The sequence below is a fragment of the Cajanus cajan genome, chromosome 8, assembly GCF_000230855.2.
Source record: "Cajanus cajan strain Asha chromosome 8, NIPB_CcT2T_4, whole genome shotgun sequence".
NCBI classification, from domain to species: Eukaryota; Viridiplantae; Streptophyta; class Magnoliopsida; order Fabales; family Fabaceae; genus Cajanus; species Cajanus cajan.
Genome location: NC_138524.1, coordinates 2763605 through 2782377, shown reverse-complemented (window position 1 = coordinate 2782377; position 18773 = coordinate 2763605). Strand labels below are relative to the sequence as shown.

Here is an 18773-nt window from a genome sequence, read left to right as displayed (position 1 = left end):
TTGATGGTTAGTCAAAAAAATGTTTGACTGAAATTTGAATGTGCAGTTGAGACTTACTTATAGTTCTAGGAAACAGGAATGATAAATTTAAGTGAAAGAAGGAATGTAGACGAGACACAGAGGTTGTTTCTCAACTAACGCACACCTAATACAAACAAAAAAAAAAAAAAAAAATAAGAGTTAACCACTTATATCTTAAAAAAATTTTATACTAACAACTAATTATATTTTTTAATTTACTTTTAACAGTAACATAACATAATTAAAAGATATAATTAGTTAAATTTCTTGATTTTTAATTTGTGATCTTTTCTAATTTATTCTTTGAAGGATATACATACATACATATATATATATATATATATATATATTTAAAATACATACCATTTTTATGTTTTAATTTCTTAAATTTTAATTATTTTTAAGTAAAAAAATACATAAACAAAGAATTTGAGTAAAAACTATATTATAATTAATATATAAATAATTTTTATATAATTAATATCAAGCCGTATATATTGAATGCAAACAATTGTGTACTACGAAAAATATTTTTAGGGGCTCGTGAAAGGATTTTATTTCTACGACAACAGGTTTTTAAGGATTATTATAACTTTTTTAATTCAATTTTTATTTATTATAATTATTTATGAATTAAATCAATTATATATATAATGATGTCGTCGAAGAGCATTTAATTTAGGAATTTTTCTTTGATGAAAGAATTTTAGGAGTTTTTTTAATTTTGTATTTAATTTAATTTTTATTTATCATAATTATTCATGATTTAAATTTTATTATTTTTAAAATAAATTATCAATAAATAAAAATATTTTTCCTACGGTATATTTTATTTATCATAAATCTAAATTTTTAAAAATATATATTAATTTATATTTAAAATCAATCCTTATATATTAAATAAAAATATTTATCTCGCACCATAGTATTTTGTTAGGGGCTCTTATTTGACGAGAGACTTTAGGATTTTTTTTTAAACTTTTTATCTAATTCAGTTTTTATTTATTATAAGTATTTAGAAACTAAATTTTAATGTTTTTAAAATAATTTTTTAATAAATAAAAATATTATTTGACTATAATATAAATTATTTGTCATAACTTTAAATTTTAGTTTTTATGTTTAAAAATATTTTTATATGCAAATATTAAATATGATTTATATGTAAAAAAATATTATTTAGTTGTATATATATTATAAAATTTAGTTATATATAATAAATATTAAGCATATTACACATTCTAAAACACTCGTATAAATTATGTCACCAAAGATTTCATTTATTGATACACAATTTTTAAAATATTTGTTATATATATATATAATAAGCTTTTAATATGTGTGTATTGCACGAATAAAAATATTAGAACTTAACAAATATGCAGATAGAAGTTATGTTTTTAATCTTTTTCTTAGTTTTTTTTATAAATGTAAATTAAAAATTATCAAAGAGATTAAAATTGATGTATAATTTAAATCTAAATAAGAAATTAATTATAATTTTTTGTGTATTTAACATATTAAAATTAGGAATTTAATTAGAAGCTTTTGTGAAAATAATATGATATTAAAAGGTAAGTGTAATATCACGATATCCAGTAGATATAATTCAAAAAATTCATTATTAATGTGTGAAAGACTTATTACAATATTTTTAAATTATAAGGATCTTTTTAAAGTATTTTTAATTATAGGAATTCAATTAAAAACATTAAAAAATATATATTTTTAATTGTAGGGACTCAATTAAAAACATTAAGAAAAATATAAGGACATACATAAATAAAGGTTGACTCAATAAATGGTTGAAATAGAACTATGTACATAAAACTCTAGTCTTTCCTTTTTTCCGAATATATAGACATTTCACTCTTCCATGTTTTCTTAATGAACCAAAGCTCACGTCCTGTTTTATTTATGATTGATGTATCTTATGTAAATATTTGCTTTAGGATTCGTTGTATGTGCAGAAGATGGAGGTGTTGGATAAAGTTTCACTGATTCAAATATGTTAAATACGAAAAATTAATTTGTTTCCGTCACAGGCCAGGATTCTTTAATTAGCTATAAACCAGACATCTGTCATCTTATAAGCAAATATCTATTTTCTCTCATTTGTAGCCTTTTATTGGATTTTTTGCTCTCCTAATCCTAATTACCCTATTTATTTTGAAAAAAAATGTTAAATGGTTAAACTTCCTTTTAAGCAATTATCTTTGAAATAAATATAAAAAAATGTATCTTTGTTATTGATTTAATTTGAACGTAATTTTTTTTAATTCGAAATACCCACACATATTTATAGCCAATATATTTGCTATTAAACTAGTTTATAATCCGAGATGTTAATACGCATCATTCTCATATTTACCCCCATAGTGATAATGTAAGAATTTGATATAGCAATACCCCATTAAAGTTAAACATGGTTTAAATTACTTACCTTTTGAATTTATAATTCCAAGTTAGGAATGGATCAAATAAATAAATAAACATATAGCAGAGATGTTTCGACACCATATTTTAGAATAATGGTCGGACACGACAAGGCTACAAGCCTAAATATATGGTACCGAAATTATGGGTGACCAGTGTAAGTCATTCGAATATGAGACAATTTTTTTTCTTTATTAGTTTCGTTACAAAATCACATAAGCGAAACAATTAATTAGAGGATGATGAAAATTAAGTGGATGAAATCACATAAGAGAAACAATTAATTAGAGGATGATGAAAATTAAGTGGATGATGATGAAAATTAGACTTCTCCCCTATCATACCTTCCCTAATTGTACATGTCACCTCGAAGATGGAAGTGTTTCAGAAGAAAGGAAATGGGAGACAAGTGCAAGGGCTTGGTCTGGTGCGAACACAGGAACTTGGTGGCCAGCACCTCTAATAGTGGCAAAGGTGAGGCCACCCTCATACTCCGCCACCCACCCTGCCACTTGAAGCTTATGAAACCATGCTCTCCACTCTTTCTTCACTTTCAAACCCATCTTGTTTATGCTGTATCTTGTTGATGTCACTGGAACTCTTCCATCAGTGTCCCCACTGCATCCATGCATGCATGTCAAAACACATCAACTTAATTCACGACAATCAATAATTAATTCAAGGCCTACGTACCTGTATATCCAAATACGTAACCCTGCACGTAAGAGCTTCTTAATAACTGGCAGAACAGTGTTTGGCGAGTCATTCCATTTCTCTATTACGGCACTTAATTTCATTAAACAAAATAATTAACTTGTCAATAAATCACAAGTTATTAGTATAATAATACTCAACTAGTTTATTTACTAATGATCATATGTGAGAATTAATACGTACCTGCAAAGGGAATATGGATAAGACAAGTTGGTGATATTGGCATGGAGTGCTTGCTGAACATCCTTATTATTGAAATATTTTAGTATGTAATCCTCTGCACAGGGATCGTATCCTGATGCTAGCTTATGCCATCGGTCCTATAAATAAAATGCAACAATATATATATATATATATATAAAATCAGAAAAAAAATTATAAATTAATCTCAACTCTTGTTTAGATCCAAATGTAAAATATTTTTGAGAATTTCTCTATTGAAAATAAAATATATTTTTTAATAGAAAAATTCTCAAAACGCTTCTAAGTTTGAATCTAAATAGACACTAAATAAATTTTTTTTATCAAACATATATGCTGAAAAGAATTGATTAAAAGGATAAATTAACCAAAGAGTAAACACTTACATATCGCGTGTGAAGACGAGGAGCAACGACAGGTTTTGATGAAACTGCTTTTCGATAATCATCGAGGCAAATGGGAGAGTAAATGCTGAATATATCAATATCAGCATAAGATTTTAATAACTTAGCAATATTCAAGTCACAATCCCTTGTTTGGTTCTCCAAACTAAAATCACAATCTTGTACTAGTCCATGGTATACATGGTCTGAGATGATGGCATGACTCCAAGCATAATCAATCAAGCCCTTTCTATCTGCAAGATCATTCAGTACAGCATTTCCCACCTAAATTTCGGTCACAACAGGTTCATTTGTTAACCGGTTGCCATGTTTATAAAAGTTAATGCAAATAGTTTATATGATTTGGTGACTAGAATCTTTTACATAATTGGATGACGTACATTCTTAATTAGTTGAATAATGTTTGCAATCAACATCAACAAGAATTTATAACAATTCATGTACTTTTTCTTCGCTAATTGAAATAGACTTTTTACAATGAGGAAAATGAGATAAGAAAAAAATAAAGAATCAAGAAAAATAATAATAAATATGACAAATAATATAATAAGAAATTTAGCTGTAAAGGTTAAGATATTAATATTCGTTGTCGTTAATTTACCAAAAGGAAAGTAGCGCCAGATGAAAATAAAGAAAGCCAAGAAAGGAATCAGAAAAGGGTGTTACGTATAAAAAGAATGAGTTGCAAAAATAAATATATTTCAAATATAGTTACCATGAATCCCTTGAGATTTATGTAAGAGTCTTTTTTTGGGATCTTTGTTTCCTTCATAGATAAGTTCAACAAGTTGTGGAACATAATGCCCTGTAATTCCAAACATACAAAAATGTGCATAATTAGAAAATACATGATACTAATATATACGTGACAAATTAATCCATGTCCAATTAAAAAGTATACCAATATAAAAGGTATTATTGACTATATTACTCAGACTAAGATAACGATCTTAATTATATATGAAGTATTATAATGGGGAGAATGAGTAGATATGAAAAAAGGTACCTGCATAGCTCTCTCCTGCAATATAAAAATCGTGAGATTTGAAGCTTGGGAACCTTTGGAACCAACCAGTCAAGAAGGCATAGTTATCAATAGCAAAAATACGATCTCCAAGCTCACGTAAATCTTTGGAATTGTTAGTGTAAGAAAAGCCCACACCAACCGGTGCCTCCAAGAATATGATGTTTGCAACTAGGAAATAACAAGCAACATAGCCCAAATTAATTATGCATGTATCCAACTAAATACTTTAATTAACAAATAAGAAATTATTAGTACATAATAGTATTTGGTTACCTCTGTTCCAAGAGAATTTGTTAAGTTTGAGGCGTTCTTTGTCTTGCACAAGAAATGGCCCAAGCTCTCATGCTGCTCCAAAGGCAATGGACGAGCAACCAAGACCTAGTATACAAAAGTTCAAGCAAATTAATTTAGGACATGATCAAATACTTTGTAACAAATACTTTTTAGCAAAATTATTTAGGACATAACGGTAAATACTAAATAAAAACGATTGCATAAGTTGATAAAAAAAAATACCTCCATTGAGCCATAAAAGAAGAGGTTGTTTTTGTGGTTTATGAGTGGCCTCAAAAAACCAATAAAACAATGCCCTCCCATGAGTTTTATTGACAGGAATATAACCGGCATAGTGTTTAAACATTACACCAGGTTACCCCGATAATTGATAAACTCTATCCGCTTCTTGCTCTGTCAATAATGGCACGCCTAAAGTTTGTTTGGTGAAAGATATAAGAAGCAGAAGAAGAACAACAACAACAAAATTCAACAAAACTGAAAACAAAGTCATTTCTCTTAATTTCTCTCAATTCACTTCTCTGCAACTTTGATTTAAATAAGGGAGTGTTGAGAAAACATAGAAGAGTGGCGTGACTATATATATTTGAAAAAAAGGAAAGGCCAGGGTTCCAAATACCTTCATCTCAACCATTTATGCAATCACTTCATGAATCCGCCTCATCTGAATCGTTCAAAAGAAACACACTCCACAATCCTCATTCACGTTCGGCCCTTTTACTATCAAAGTGAAGCCCTCAAATAGCGCATCATAATCTGTTTCTACTGAAATGGAAAGTGTTGAAATAGTTGTGTGGCACCCTCCGCTAACACAAGGAACTAAGTTAGGTATGAGAAAGAGACACAAAGGGTTGGGTTACTAACCACGCAATTCCACCATCTCCACGCATTTGGCATGTTAGGGCAGAAATGGAAAAAGATGCGATGAGTGCTCCGCTTAGTAGCGTGTTTCGTGGCGTAAAAATAACCGAACACGTTCACCTTAAAAACGCTCTTCAACTCACCCAGATCAAGGGCCATGATGGGAAGGTCATAACTGCTTCGTCGGAGAAGATCAGGGATTCTTCGTCGTTGAAGATAACCATTTACGGTTCATAAATGACCTTGCTTCATCGAAGAAGATGAGGGATTCGTCTTGGGAGAGGATGAGGGTTTAGGCTTCAGAAACAACACTCCATTTTCACAAATCATTGTGCATTGTGATGCATATTCTGTCCCTTGTGAAATTTCCCAATTGCCCCTTTATTGTTTGAGTATGACTCAGCTTATTATAGTCACGTGTCAATTTGTGATTTGTTAGCATGAGAAGGGCACCAGATCCTCTTCCAAGACGAATCCCTCATCTTCTTCGATGAAGCAAGGTCATTTATGAATCGTAAACGGTTATTTCAACACTTTTCATTTCAGTAGAAACAGGTTATGATGCACTATTTGAGTGTTTCACTTTGATAGTAGAAAGGCCGAACGTGAATGAGGATTGTGGAGTGTTTCTTTTGAACGATTCAGATGAAGCGGATTCATGAAGTGACTGCATAAATGGTTGAGATGAAGGTATTTGGAACCCTGGCCTTTCCTCTTTTTCAAATATATATAGTCACGCCACTCTTCTATATTTTCTCAACACTCCCTTATTTAAATCAAAATTGCAAAGAAGTGAATTGAGAGAAATTAAGAGAAATAGCTTTGTTTTCAATTTTGTTGTTGTTGTTCTTCTACTTCTTATATCTTTCACCAAACAAACTTTAGGCGTGCCATTATTGGCAGAGCAAGAAGCGGATAGAGTTTATCAATTATCGGAGCAACTTGATGTAATGTTTAAACACTATGCTGGTTATATTTCTGTCAATAAAACTCATGGGAGGGCATTGTTTTATTGGTTTTTTGAGGCCACTCATAAACCACAAAAACAACCTCTTTTCTTATGGCTCAATGGAGGTATTTTTTTTTTATCAACTTATGCAATCGTTTTTATTTAGTATTTACAGTTATGTCCTAAATAATTTTGCTAAAAAGTATTTGTTACAAAGTATTTGATCATGTCCTAAATTAATTTGCTTGAACTTTTGTATACTAGGACCTGGTTGCTCGTCCATTGCCTTTGGAGCAGCACGAGAGCTTGGTCCATTTCTTGTGCAAGACAAAGAACGCCTCAAACTTAACAAATTCTCTTGGAACAGAGGTAACCAAATACTATTATGTACTAATAATTTCTTATTTGTTAATTAAAGTATTTAGTTGGATACATGCTTAATTAATTTGGGCTATGTTGCTTGCTATTCTCTAGTTGCAAACATCATATTCTTGGAGGCACCGGTTGGTGTGGGCTTTTCTTACACTAACAATTTCAAAGATTTACGGGAGCATGGAGATCGTATTTGTGTTATTCATAACTATGCCTTCTTGACTGGTTGGTTCCAAAAGTTCCCAAGCTTTAAATCTCACGATTTTTATATTGCAGGAGAGAGCTATGCAGATACCTTTTTCATATCTACTCATTCTTCTCATTATAATACTTCATATATAATTAAGATCGTTATCTTAGTCTGAGTAATATATATAGTCAATAATACCTTTTATATTGGTATACTTTTTAATTGAACATGTATTAATTTATCGAGTATATATTAGTATCATGTATTTTCTAATTATGCACATTTTTGTATGTTTGGAATTACAGGACATTATGTTCTACAACTTGTTGAACTTATTTATGAAGGAAACAAAGATCCCAAAAAAGACTCTTACATAAATCTCAAGGGATTCATGGTAACTATATTTGGATTATATTTATTTTTGCAACTCATTCTTTTTATACTTAACACCCTTTTTTGATTCCTTTCTTGGTTTTCTTTATTTTCATATACTTTCCTTTTGGTAAATTAACGACAACAAATATTAATATCTTAACCTTTACAGCTAAATTTCTTATTATATTATTTATCATATTTATTATTATTTTTCTTGATTCTTTATTTTTTTCTTATCTTATTTTTTAATAGAAAGTCAAGAAAGGAATCAGAAAAAGGGTGTTAAGTGTAAAAAGAATGAGTTGCAAAAATAAATATATTCCAAATATAATTATTATGAATCCCTTAAAATTTATGTAAGAGTCTTTTTTGGAATCTTTGTTTCATTCATAGATAAGTTCAGCAAGTTGTGGAACATAATGCCCTGTAATTCCAAACATACAAAAATGTGCATAATTAGAAAATATATGATACTAATATATACTCGACAAATTAATACATGTTCAATTAAAAAGTATACTAATATAAAAGGTATTATTGACTATATTACTCAGACTAAGATAGCGATCTTAATTATATATGAAGTATTATAATGGGGAGAATGAGTAGATATGAAAAAGGGTACCTGCATAGCTCTCTCCTGCAATATAAAAATCGTGAGATTTGAAGCTTGGGAACCCTTGGAACCAACAAGTCAAGAAGGCATAGTTATCAATAGCACAAATACGATCTCCAAGCTCCCGTAAATCTTTGGAATTGTTAGTGTAAGAAAAGCCCACACCAACCGGTGCCTCCAAGAATATGATGTTTGCAACTAGGGAATAGCAAGCAACATAGCCCAAATTAATTATGCATGTATCCAACTAAATACTTTAATTAACAAATAAGAAATTATTAGTACATAATAGTATTTGGTTACCTCTGTTCCAAGAGAATTTATTAAGTTTGAGGTGTTCTTTGTCTTGCACAAGAAATGGACCAAGCTCTCGTGCTACTCCAAAGGCAATGGACGAGCAACCAGGTCCTAATATACAAAAGTTCTAGCAAATTAATTTAGGACATGACCAAATACTTTGTAACAAAATTATTTTAATTTTAATTTGGTACTATCTATATTTAATCAAATGGTAATATTTATTTACTAGAATTTGGATATTTTCTAGTTGCACAAATTTTTTATTAATAGAAAGAAAGAAAAGGCAAATAAATTTTCCATCTCTTTAATTTTCATAAATAAAAACAAAAAGGGAATGCAAATAAAGTAATTGTAGTTACGGAATTATGATGTGATGATATACAAATATCAACATTATTTGTCAAAATCATTCATTAATTGGTAAGACTATGTTATATCAGTATCAATTATACATGATATTATTTACCCAAATTCATGCGTGCATGGTATATGACACACATGACGGTAAATACTAAATAAAACCGATTGCATAAGTTGATAAATAAAAAAAAAAATACCTCCATTGAGCCATAAGAGAAGAGGTTGTTTTTGTGGTTTATGAGTGGCCTCAAAAAACCAATAAAACAATGCCCTCCCATGAGTTTTATTGACAGAAATATAACCAGCATAGTGTTTAAACTTTACACCAGGTTGCCCCGGTAATTCATAGACTCTATCCGCTTCTCTGTCAATAATGGCACGCCTAAGGTTTGTTTGGTGAAAGATATAAGAAGCAGAAGAAGAACAACAACAACAGAATTCAACAAAACTGAAAAAAAAAATCATTTCTCTTGATTTCTCTCAATTCACTTCTTTGCAACTTTGATTTAAATAAGGGAGAGTGTTGAGAAAATATAGAAGAGTGGCGTGACTATATATATTTGAAAAAGAGGAAAGGCCAGGGTTCCAAATACCTCATCTCAACCATTTATGCAGCCACCTCATGAATCCTTCTCATCTGAATCGTTCAAAAGAAACACACTTCACAATCCTCATTCCCGTTCAACCCTTCTACTATCAAAGTGAAGCACTCAAATAGCGCATCATAACGTGTTTCTACTGAAATGGAAAGTGTTGAAATAACCGTGTAGGGTTAGTGTTTCTGTTTTTAATTAACTTTTGCACCCTCCGCTAACACAAGGAACTACGTTAGGTATGAGAAAGAGACACAAAGGGTTGGGTTACTAACCACGCAATTCCACCATCTTCAGGCATCTGGCATGTTAGAGCAGAAACGGAAAAAAATGCGATGAGTGTTCCGCTATTGCTCCGCTCCGTGGTCGCGACCACGAGGTATCCCACTCTCCATGTAGGGTTATTGTTTCAGCTTTTAATTTTATCAACTTTTCTTCTCTTATGCGTGTTAGGTACCTCACTTTCTTTTCAAAAGGTTTTAAGAGGAATGACACGCACACGTTGTTGGATTCTTTGATGTTATTTTTGTAGGATATTGAGGGGGGTGTATTGGTTTAGGATTTCGTAGGATTTTAAAAGACTTTTTTTGAGTAAAAAAGTCCATTGGTATTCAATCAGGATTTTATGTCACTTAAAAACAATCCAGTGGTATTCAATCTGGATTTTCAAGATTTTTTAAAGAGTCCATTAAAATCCACTGGTATTCATTTGAGATTTTTTACAACTTAAAAACAATCCATTGGTATTCAAAAATATAAGGATTTTAAAGGATTGTTGTGTGAGAGGGATTTTAAAGGACTTTCTAGTGTTATCTATAAATACCAGATTCATAAAACAATCCCATCCAAACCCAACGGATTTTGAAGGATTGTTTGAAGTGATTTTTCAAGTGTTTTAATAATTTTCAAGTGAGTTTTTCATCTTTTTTTTTTCTATGCTCATGTCTTCTCCATTTTTTCTCTACTAATAATACTACATTATTGTTCATTGCTCATATATAATATTGTAGTACTGTTCTCATCTCATTCTCCTATTTTGTGAAACTCTGATATGTAAATGATAGTGTCATTGACTTGCTCTATTTTTCTGTTCGTTCTCTTTAATTGACTTGCTTTATTTTATTCTATGTAGTTGAATTTGTTCCTTTATATAACAAAAAAAATGCTTGAAATTTCAACTTTTAAGTGGTAATTTTTTTATAACACACGTCAAAAAAAGAAAAAGGTGAAAGATGAAATTGATATCATAATTTCTAAATATATATATATATATAAAAGATGAATTTGTTAGGGTTTCTGTGAGTAGAATGAGATGAAAATGGATCTTAGTTGGGGGAAGAACCCTCTTAGCATAAAAACTGCGAACTCTCTCATTCCCTTGAATTTGTTACTCTTATCCCTCCTTTTATGACTCAACAATTATTTTATTTTTTTTACTATGAATTTTTCTTTTTATTTTTATATTGTGAAATTAAGATTTTTTTAATATTTTTAAAAAAGAAAATTAACATAAGACATTGCAATATCTAATTTTTTAGGGTTTAGGATTTATGCCTTCATTAGCTTATTTTTTAAAAAATGAAATATTGTTAAAATATTTGTTAGAATAATTTACATTTATAAATATCGTTAAAAATTATCATATAATATATAACTATATATATATATATATATATATATATATATTCTCTATATCTAAATACTTCCGTTTATATAAAAAGATTATATATCTAAATATTTTCTCAGTATCGAATATACTGATTTTTTTAATATAAAAAATTATCTTTTGTTTTTATATTTTCGTTTTTACATTTTTTTTATAATGATTGAGATATTTGATCCATTTGGATAGCCAAGATATATTCGATCTTGTATAATTGGTGTGCTTCTAAAAATAATAATATAATTTTATTGATTTTGTCTCTTATCCATAATTATTTATATAACTAGTTTTCAACATATATTATTTTAGTAATTCAAATGGGAGATTCACATAGAAATAATAAAGAAAAAGGAAAAGAGAAAGAAAACTATGAAGCTTGGACCAAGGAGGATTCCGATGAATTGTTACAATTGATAGTGGATGCTATAAAAAGATGATAGAATATTATGGAGAATTATTATTATTATTTATCTAGACATTATTGTTTTTTTTATTATTTTTATCTTTGACTCTTTTTAAATTTGAATGTATGAATTTTTTTTTAAATCTTATCAAATGTCAAAACTCTACAAAATCCCACAGAATCCATTAAAATCCTGATTTAAAAGTCATGTAGAATCAATTAAAATCCTGATTTTAAATCTTGTAGAATCCTACAAAATCTTAAAAGTCATGAAAATCTTGCAAAGTCTTTTAAAATCCGCAGAATTTTTTTTCACTAAAAAAGTCCTTTAAAATCCTAATCCGCAGAATTTTTTTTCACTAATGTATGTTGAGACCTTGGTAATAAAGTGTAAGGTAGATACCATGTTCATCAGATGGAAGGTCATGTATAACTGGTGGTTCACGCAGTTTTGTTGGATCCCCACCACTGGCAACTCTTTCTCTTAGTTCTCCAAGGCATGTCTGATGAAAGCACGGAAAAAAAAAGGTAGCAGACAGTCATTAAGAATCTATTTTTGCGTAGAATGAAAGACTGAAAGTATGGATGCATCATTCTTGCAAGCATATCTGTACATGCGATGAACACAGCCTCTCAACAAATATAAACACATAGGGAGAGACTGCACTGTGTATGAGAAGCAGCACAGGAAATGAAGAACTTCATATTCTTATTTCGTGTATGTATCAGCTGAATTCAGAAACACCAAATGATTGAAAATATTTTTATGGGAAACTGTTCTGGAAAATAGATGTGTTCATAGATCAAAGAAGTCTCATTCTCTTGGACAAATTAAACTAATATATACATATTCAACATCAAAGAACTGTACCAATGATGATTTATTCCTTTTGATAGGCTTTGATGGCTATGGGATTCTGGTCAATACACAGATCTCACTGAATCTACTAGATTACACTACAGTTTGTAGAAGCGCTGTGCTTAACATAGAACGAAGTCAGTCAAAATATTTTACCAATCACTGAGCTGAAAGTATCATCATGCTCGTAAAAATTTACAATAATCCAAAATTCTCACTAAAATAACATAGTAAACTTGCCAACAAACAAAATAATGAACAATTGTACTTTGAGTGCTTTTAACAACATTCTTTAATCAAATTAAAATTTCACCTTGATATACTTTTATGAACATATTACCAAAATGAAACTCTAATTTTAATTGAAGGAGAACATCAAAAGCACTGAGAAACAACATCTATAAGTATTGTCCCAAAACAATTCACCATGTGATCTCAAAAAAAATGGAGTACAATATAAGACGATAAGATAATTATGTAGAGTTTAACAAGTAAATTGATTGAAATCAATTTTCTAAAATAAAACCGTATCTAGCTCTGTTTCTATCTTTCTTTAAATAAATTCAAACAAATGCTGAATGTGTAAAGTTTGAGGGGAAAAAGTTGCATTGCATTGGGGAGAAAGAGAAAGAATACCTTAACACGCCTGGTAGCAGCGACTTTCTCGACTTTGTGAATAAACTGATTGAAAGAGTAATAAGGGAGCAATCGAGAGTGCCATTCGGCGTACAACTGAAGCAGATTGCCCAAATCACGAACCTAACGCGCATAAGAGAAGAAAAGTTGATAAAATTAAGAGCAGAAACACTAACCCTACACGTAAGAGAAAAAGAGAGTGAGGTACCTCGTGGCCACGACCACGGTACTTGAACTCGCGAGGGAAATAGCGGAGCACGTAGCCGAGGCCGTGGTCAGAGAGAAGAAGTTCAGGAGTGAGTTTGGGCTTTGTTCGGGGGAGCTTCTTGGGCTTTTCGGCGGCGGATCTGGGCTTCAAGGAAGAGGAAGGAGGGTTGGAATTGGGAGTGGTATTAGGGTTTGGATTGGGATCGGAGGGAGCGAAAGGGCAGTCACGTGACCAGTGACCGGGTCTGCCGCACTTGTAACACCCTGTGGCTGTTCCTGTTCCTTTTCCCTCCATTCTTCTCACTTCACTCTTGCAATCGCATTGCACTACCTGTGTGCCATTTTACTCCTTTATTTTCGCGCCAAATGGCGGGAAACTGCTCAATCCATTGAAATACAACCTGCTTGGCCCTTGGCCCTTGGCCCTTGGCCCTTGGCCCTTGGGTTGGGTCAAACCATGTTTGGGCTATTCTTCACACAACTCTTTTTCTAAAATAATTTGATATTTTTTTTTATTATTTTTTTTTTTTTACGCCACTCATTTGTCCTTCTTTCGTGATTCATATGTGCTCTCGTAATATTGGTTATTCTTACTTTCTTTTACGTGATTCAATATTACTAGTTATTTACTTTTTTTACGTGATTCAGATGAAAAAAACTAAAAACATTTAAAATTGTCTCTTCTTAGTAGAAATAAAACATGGAAACCAACCTCTTCGATTTAGCTAGTGTTACGGTTACTCTCATTTATCCTCTAAAACACTGCACATGATTTAGAAAATCGAAGTTTAAATTACGTTAAACAAATAAACCCTAAATTCTACAATAAATAAATACTAGAATTAAAATTTAGAACAATTGTTTCATTTTTTCCGATAAAAAATCTCCTATTCCCTTGTCTCTAATTCTTGTTCCCCAATCATTTCAAGCCACATCATTTGTTATAATTATTTATGACTTAAATTTTAATATTTTAAAATTAATCCCATTATATTAAGAAGGAACAACTATTTTGATTAAAAATCTTTTGAGAAATTTTTTTTACTCTATATCTAATTCGGATTTTTTATTATAATTATTTATGAATTAAATCAAGCCTCTTTATATAAAAAACGTACGTTTATATCATTTGAGTGCGTTTTAATTTGGAGTTTTCCATTGTTGAGAGAAATTTTAGGAGTTATTTCAATTTTGTATCTAATTCAATTTTTATTTATCTTAATTATTTATGATTTAAATTTTAGTATTTTAGAATAAATTATCAATAAATAAAAATATATTTTGCTATAATATACATTATTTATAATAAGTCTAAAATTTTAAATATATTTACCGATTCATATTTGAAATTGACTTTTATATATTAAATGTGGCACCCTCTACTCCAACGTTAATACACAATAAATGTAAACAATAATTTATTTATTTTCTTTTTGGGTAAATAAAATCTTTCATAGTTTAATAACATATTTCATGTATAAAACAACTGCTTCAAATCTCATAAGGTAGAAGATTCACATTCGTAACTCATCAATCATAAAAAAAAGTCAAAGATAAGTATTAAACTCAAGAAATCATATAAAGGAGAATATATATTAATTCCAGTAAAGGTGGCAGTGTCTCCTAGTTAGGAATTAATATATCACTTTCAAATCATGTAATAAAATAGTATGACAAAGATATACATTTTGGTCTTTTCTCAAGAACGTTCAAAATTACAAAGGAATAGAAAATTAAAGCTTTTAAAATAATAACATCCCAAAAACAAGCCTAGCTATGCCCGATGTCACATCCTATCAGAGCATGCTCAACTGAAGCCTTAAGCCTCATCACCAACATCCTCATGATGTTGTTCACCTGCAACATAATTTAAACATATACAAAAAAACAACAAGGGAGTGAGAAACATCTCACTCAATTTCAGGTGCAGAAATAACTGCTAGATAACACACACACACACACAACATATATAAGTCACATGTAAACAATACACATAAATAGTCAATATCACATATATATACTCATTTATCATGCTTATGATGTCATGGACTCAACTCATAAATGCATGCATGTGGCGCCATACGGAAGATTCACAATTCATCGTTGGTGACCCTAAGGTACATCTGGTTACATCACTGGTGACCCTAAGGTACACCTTGTTAGCATGCTACATCGTTGGTGACCCTAAGGTACACCTTGTTAACATCTTACATCGTGGGTGACCATAAGGTACACCTTATTACATCGTGGGTGACCATACGGTACACCTTATTAGCATATTACATTGTGGGTGACCATACGGTACACCTTATTAGCATGTTACATTGTGGGTATGCGGCCTCAGCGGCACACCTGGAGTTGTCGCCACCGGCCCAAACGGGCCTCGGCGGTCGCGAAGACGGTCGAGCTCGCTTTTATTTTAGTTTTGAAAATGTATTGGATTATTAGAACGACTTGTTCTCAAACTGAGACCTTGTCGATCTTATCCAATTTATTTATTAAATGTCTCACCAATCCATATTAATCCCAAGCGGGACCCTCCATGGATTAGTGGTTTTCGCAAAAGGAGGGTTCTTTGGAGTCGCCACCAATGTTTTATTCAAAACATTGGAAAAAGGGATAAGGCAATTGATTTTATAAATCAACTTCGGCCATTACAACCAGAGTTGGGTAAGGGAGTCGGTTACGCGTGGGGAAGGTGTTAGCACCCCACAGCGCCCCTTTCGGGTTCCCTATGACAGATTATTTCTAAAAAATAATATTACAAAATTACTAAATTACCCCTATTTATTCTAAGCAATTATAAATTAACTATCTACATGATGACAGTTTAATATGCACACAGAAAGCAGTAAAAGAAGGGATTTTTAGAAAAGAAACCTCTTGAAGCGTGCTTTTTATATATCAAGTAAAACTGGGAAGCTTTTTGGCGTTCCCTCGCTCTACAAGCCCGCTCACTCCTTCCTAAAAAATAATTTTTGACTTGGAAATCCGATGGATTTCCCTTCGACTTAGTTCGAGACTCAAGCAAAATGCTCAGAACTCAAAACTTCGTCGGATCAACTATCCGAGTGATTTCTAGGCAGAGCACTGCTCAAAAAAACCCAGAATACTCAAGAAGAGGGTTAAAACTGTGTGTGAAAGTGTGGAATGACGTCAAAATGACGCCATATTTATAGGGAATAGGCGCAATACGGGCTATGGAATCAATACGGCCGTATTGAAATTTTTGAACTTCAATACGGCCGTATTGAATTCAATACGGCCGTATTGAAATTTAGAAATTTCAATGCGCCCGTATTGAGTTCACTGCGGCTGTATTGAAGCTTCAATACGGCCGTATTGATTTCAGTACGGCCGTATTGAAGTTTCAGAAACTTTAATACGCCGTATTGAGTTCACTGCGGCCGTGTTGAAGCTTCAATACGGCCGTATTAAGTTTAGTACGGCCGTATTGGGCTTCATTCCCTCCACTTCCTTATTTTAAGCTACTCTAAGACCTCTAAACCTACAGATAGCCATCCTATGGTCTTCTAGGAGTCCTTCTGGCTGACTTTCCTTCGATCTTTGAGAGTCTTCGAGTCTTATTTCCGACCCGGACAATTTTAGGGGTCTACAGGAGTAATATATGCATATGATGCATGTCATACATTCATAATCTCATGGACTCAACATTTAACTTATTACAGAATTTCATTTAATACATCATGTCATTATTCTTCATATTCTCATAATCATAGTTTGTCTCAATAGTCCATTCTTAGGTCTCATGTCATTTGTCCATATTTCACATGGTCATGTCATTAATACTCCTCATAAGGTCCGCATAGGTATTCACAGAAAGCATTCTTATTCATATTAAAACTCATTTATTATTAACATTAATTTCATACTCATTTATTACTTTCAACAAAAAAAACAAAGTAGAGTAAATAGAAAATCAAACTGAACAACGACACCTTCAACAAAGAACAAAGTAGAGTAAATAGAAAATCAAACGGAACAACGGCACCTTCAACAAAGAACAAAGTAGAGTAAATAGAAAATCAAACAGAACAACGGCAAAGGATTGGGGGCCAATCCGACAAACAACTATCCAACAATTATCCCCACACCCCTGAGCGAGGTTCTCACTCCCCCCCTTACCTGGATAAGCAGGAGCTGGAACTTGGGCAGGGCTTCCTCCTCTGGATTCTTTCTTTCTTCCCTCTCTTTCTTTCTTTCTTTTTTTTCTCTCTCTCTCTCTCCTCTTTCTCTCTCTAAGATTTCACCTTCTCACTCAGTATATAATTTTTCACCCCTCAGCCTCCTATTTATAGGCAAACTGGTGTACCCGGAACGACCCGTATTGAATTCGGAACGGCCCGTTCCGGATCCTTCGAATTTGTGCAAATTTCTCAACTGGAACGGCCCGTTCCAAAATCGGAACGGCCCGTTCTCAAAAAGCAGAACGTCCCGTTCTAAAACCAGAACGGCCCGTTTTCATTCTCAGCAGAACGGCCCGTTCTCCCTCCGGAACGGGCCGTTCTCCTTGTTGGAACGGCCCGTTCTGGGACCGTTCCCAACCTATAATTTTAGCTTATTTTTAATGCTCAGAACGGCCCGTTCCACTTTCGGAACAGCCCGTTCTGAGTTACTCAAATACCCCTAATACCTTTATAAAATTACGAAAATGTCTTCAGTAATTACAGAAATGCCATTACTAATTAAAAATATCCTTTTAAAGAAATTGGGGTGTTACATTAAACACAAATCTCTATCTCATACCATAACATTTTGTTAGGGACTTCTCTTCGACTAGAAAGACTTTAGTTGCTTCTTATCTGATTTAGTTTTTATTTATTATAAGTATTTATAAACTAAACTTTAAGGTTTTAAATTTAATTTATCAAAAAACAAAAATAATATTGTGCTATAATATAAATTATTTACCATAATTTTAAAATTTTATTTTTTATGTTTAAAAATATTTTTCCATCAAAATTTCAACTATGATTTATATGTAAAAACATTATTTAGTTATATATATAATATTTATTTTTATAATTTTAAGTTATATATAATAAATATTTAGTATATGCATTACAAATTCTAAAACACTAATATAAATTATATCATCAAACATAGTATTTATTGATACACGTAATTTTTAAAATATTTGTTATATATAATAAACATTTAATATGTATTGCACAAACAAAAATGTTGAAACTTAACATATATATATATATATATATATATATATATATATATATATATATATATATATATAGTTGTTTAATAAAATAGTCA

General features: G+C 31.2%; 2 protein-coding genes and 1 pseudogene across 7 annotated transcripts; 1 reads left to right on the top strand and 2 right to left on the bottom strand.

The window, feature by feature from the left end:
- Positions 1–2619: 2619 nt before the first annotated feature.
- LOC109798790 (serine carboxypeptidase-like 35) lies at positions 2620–8425 on the bottom strand (annotated as a pseudogene). Its single transcript, XR_014428544.1, has 9 exons — positions 5962–8425; positions 5320–5862; positions 5077–5181; positions 4783–4971; positions 4492–4581; positions 3759–4040; positions 3355–3491; positions 3151–3243; positions 2620–3075 (listed from the first exon to the last, which is right to left on the bottom strand). The product of XR_014428544.1 is annotated as a serine carboxypeptidase-like 35 (transcript).
- LOC145950754 (serine carboxypeptidase-like 34) lies at positions 6007–8264 on the top strand. Its single transcript, XM_083062444.1, has 6 exons — positions 6007–6187; positions 6844–7032; positions 7172–7276; positions 7382–7504; positions 7775–7863; positions 8238–8264. The coding sequence occupies exons 1-6, from the start codon at positions 6007–6009 to the stop codon at positions 8262–8264; spliced, it is 714 nt and encodes a 237-aa protein (XP_082918570.1).
- A 106-nt stretch (positions 8426–8531) lies between the features above and the next one.
- Positions 8532–13927, bottom strand: LOC114916125 (uncharacterized). 5 transcript variants are annotated; one of them, XM_083062320.1, is made up of 5 exons: positions 13483–13921; positions 13275–13397; positions 12183–12282; positions 9989–10014; positions 9572–9858 (listed from the first exon to the last, which is right to left on the bottom strand). In XM_083062320.1, exons 1-4 carry the CDS (start codon positions 13774–13776, stop codon positions 10007–10009), a joined length of 525 nt encoding a protein of 174 aa, XP_082918446.1. In that variant the 5' UTR covers positions 13777–13921; the 3' UTR covers positions 9572–9858; positions 9989–10006. The 5 variants fall into 5 exon arrangements, 4 of the variants coding, with proteins under 4 accessions (XP_082918444.1, XP_082918446.1, XP_082918447.1 ...); XM_083062321.1 differs by having other exon boundaries at positions 9572–9855; XM_083062318.1 differs by lacking the exons at positions 9572–9858; positions 9989–10014 and adding an exon at positions 8532–8868 and having other exon boundaries at positions 13483–13927.
- Between the last annotated feature and the right edge of the window lie 4846 nt (positions 13928–18773).

Bases quoted from the DNA above. Each gene is read 5' to 3' on its own strand.
- LOC145950754 (XM_083062444.1), top strand. From the start codon at position 6,007: ATGGAAAAAGATGCGATGAGTGCTCCGCTTAGTAGCGTGTTTCGTGGC. The intron at 7,277-7,381 runs GTAACCAAATAC...GCTATTCTCTAG, and splicing joins CAAATTCTCTTGGAACAGAG to TTGCAAACATCATATTCTTG. The intron at 7,505-7,774 runs GTTGGTTCCAAA...TTGGAATTACAG, and splicing joins TAACTATGCCTTCTTGACTG to GACATTATGTTCTACAACTT.
- LOC114916125 (XM_083062318.1), bottom strand. From the start codon at position 13,776: ATGGAGGGAAAAGGAACAGGAACAGCCACAGGGTGTTACAAGTGCGGC. The intron at 12,283-13,274 runs GTATTCTTTCTC...TGCTTTCATCAG, and splicing joins CTGCTACCAGGCGTGTTAAG to ACATGCCTTGGAGAACTAAG. The intron at 8,869-12,182 runs GTATCTACCTTA...TTTGTATATTAG, and splicing joins CCTTCCATCTGATGAACATG to GACCTGGTTGCTCGTCCATT.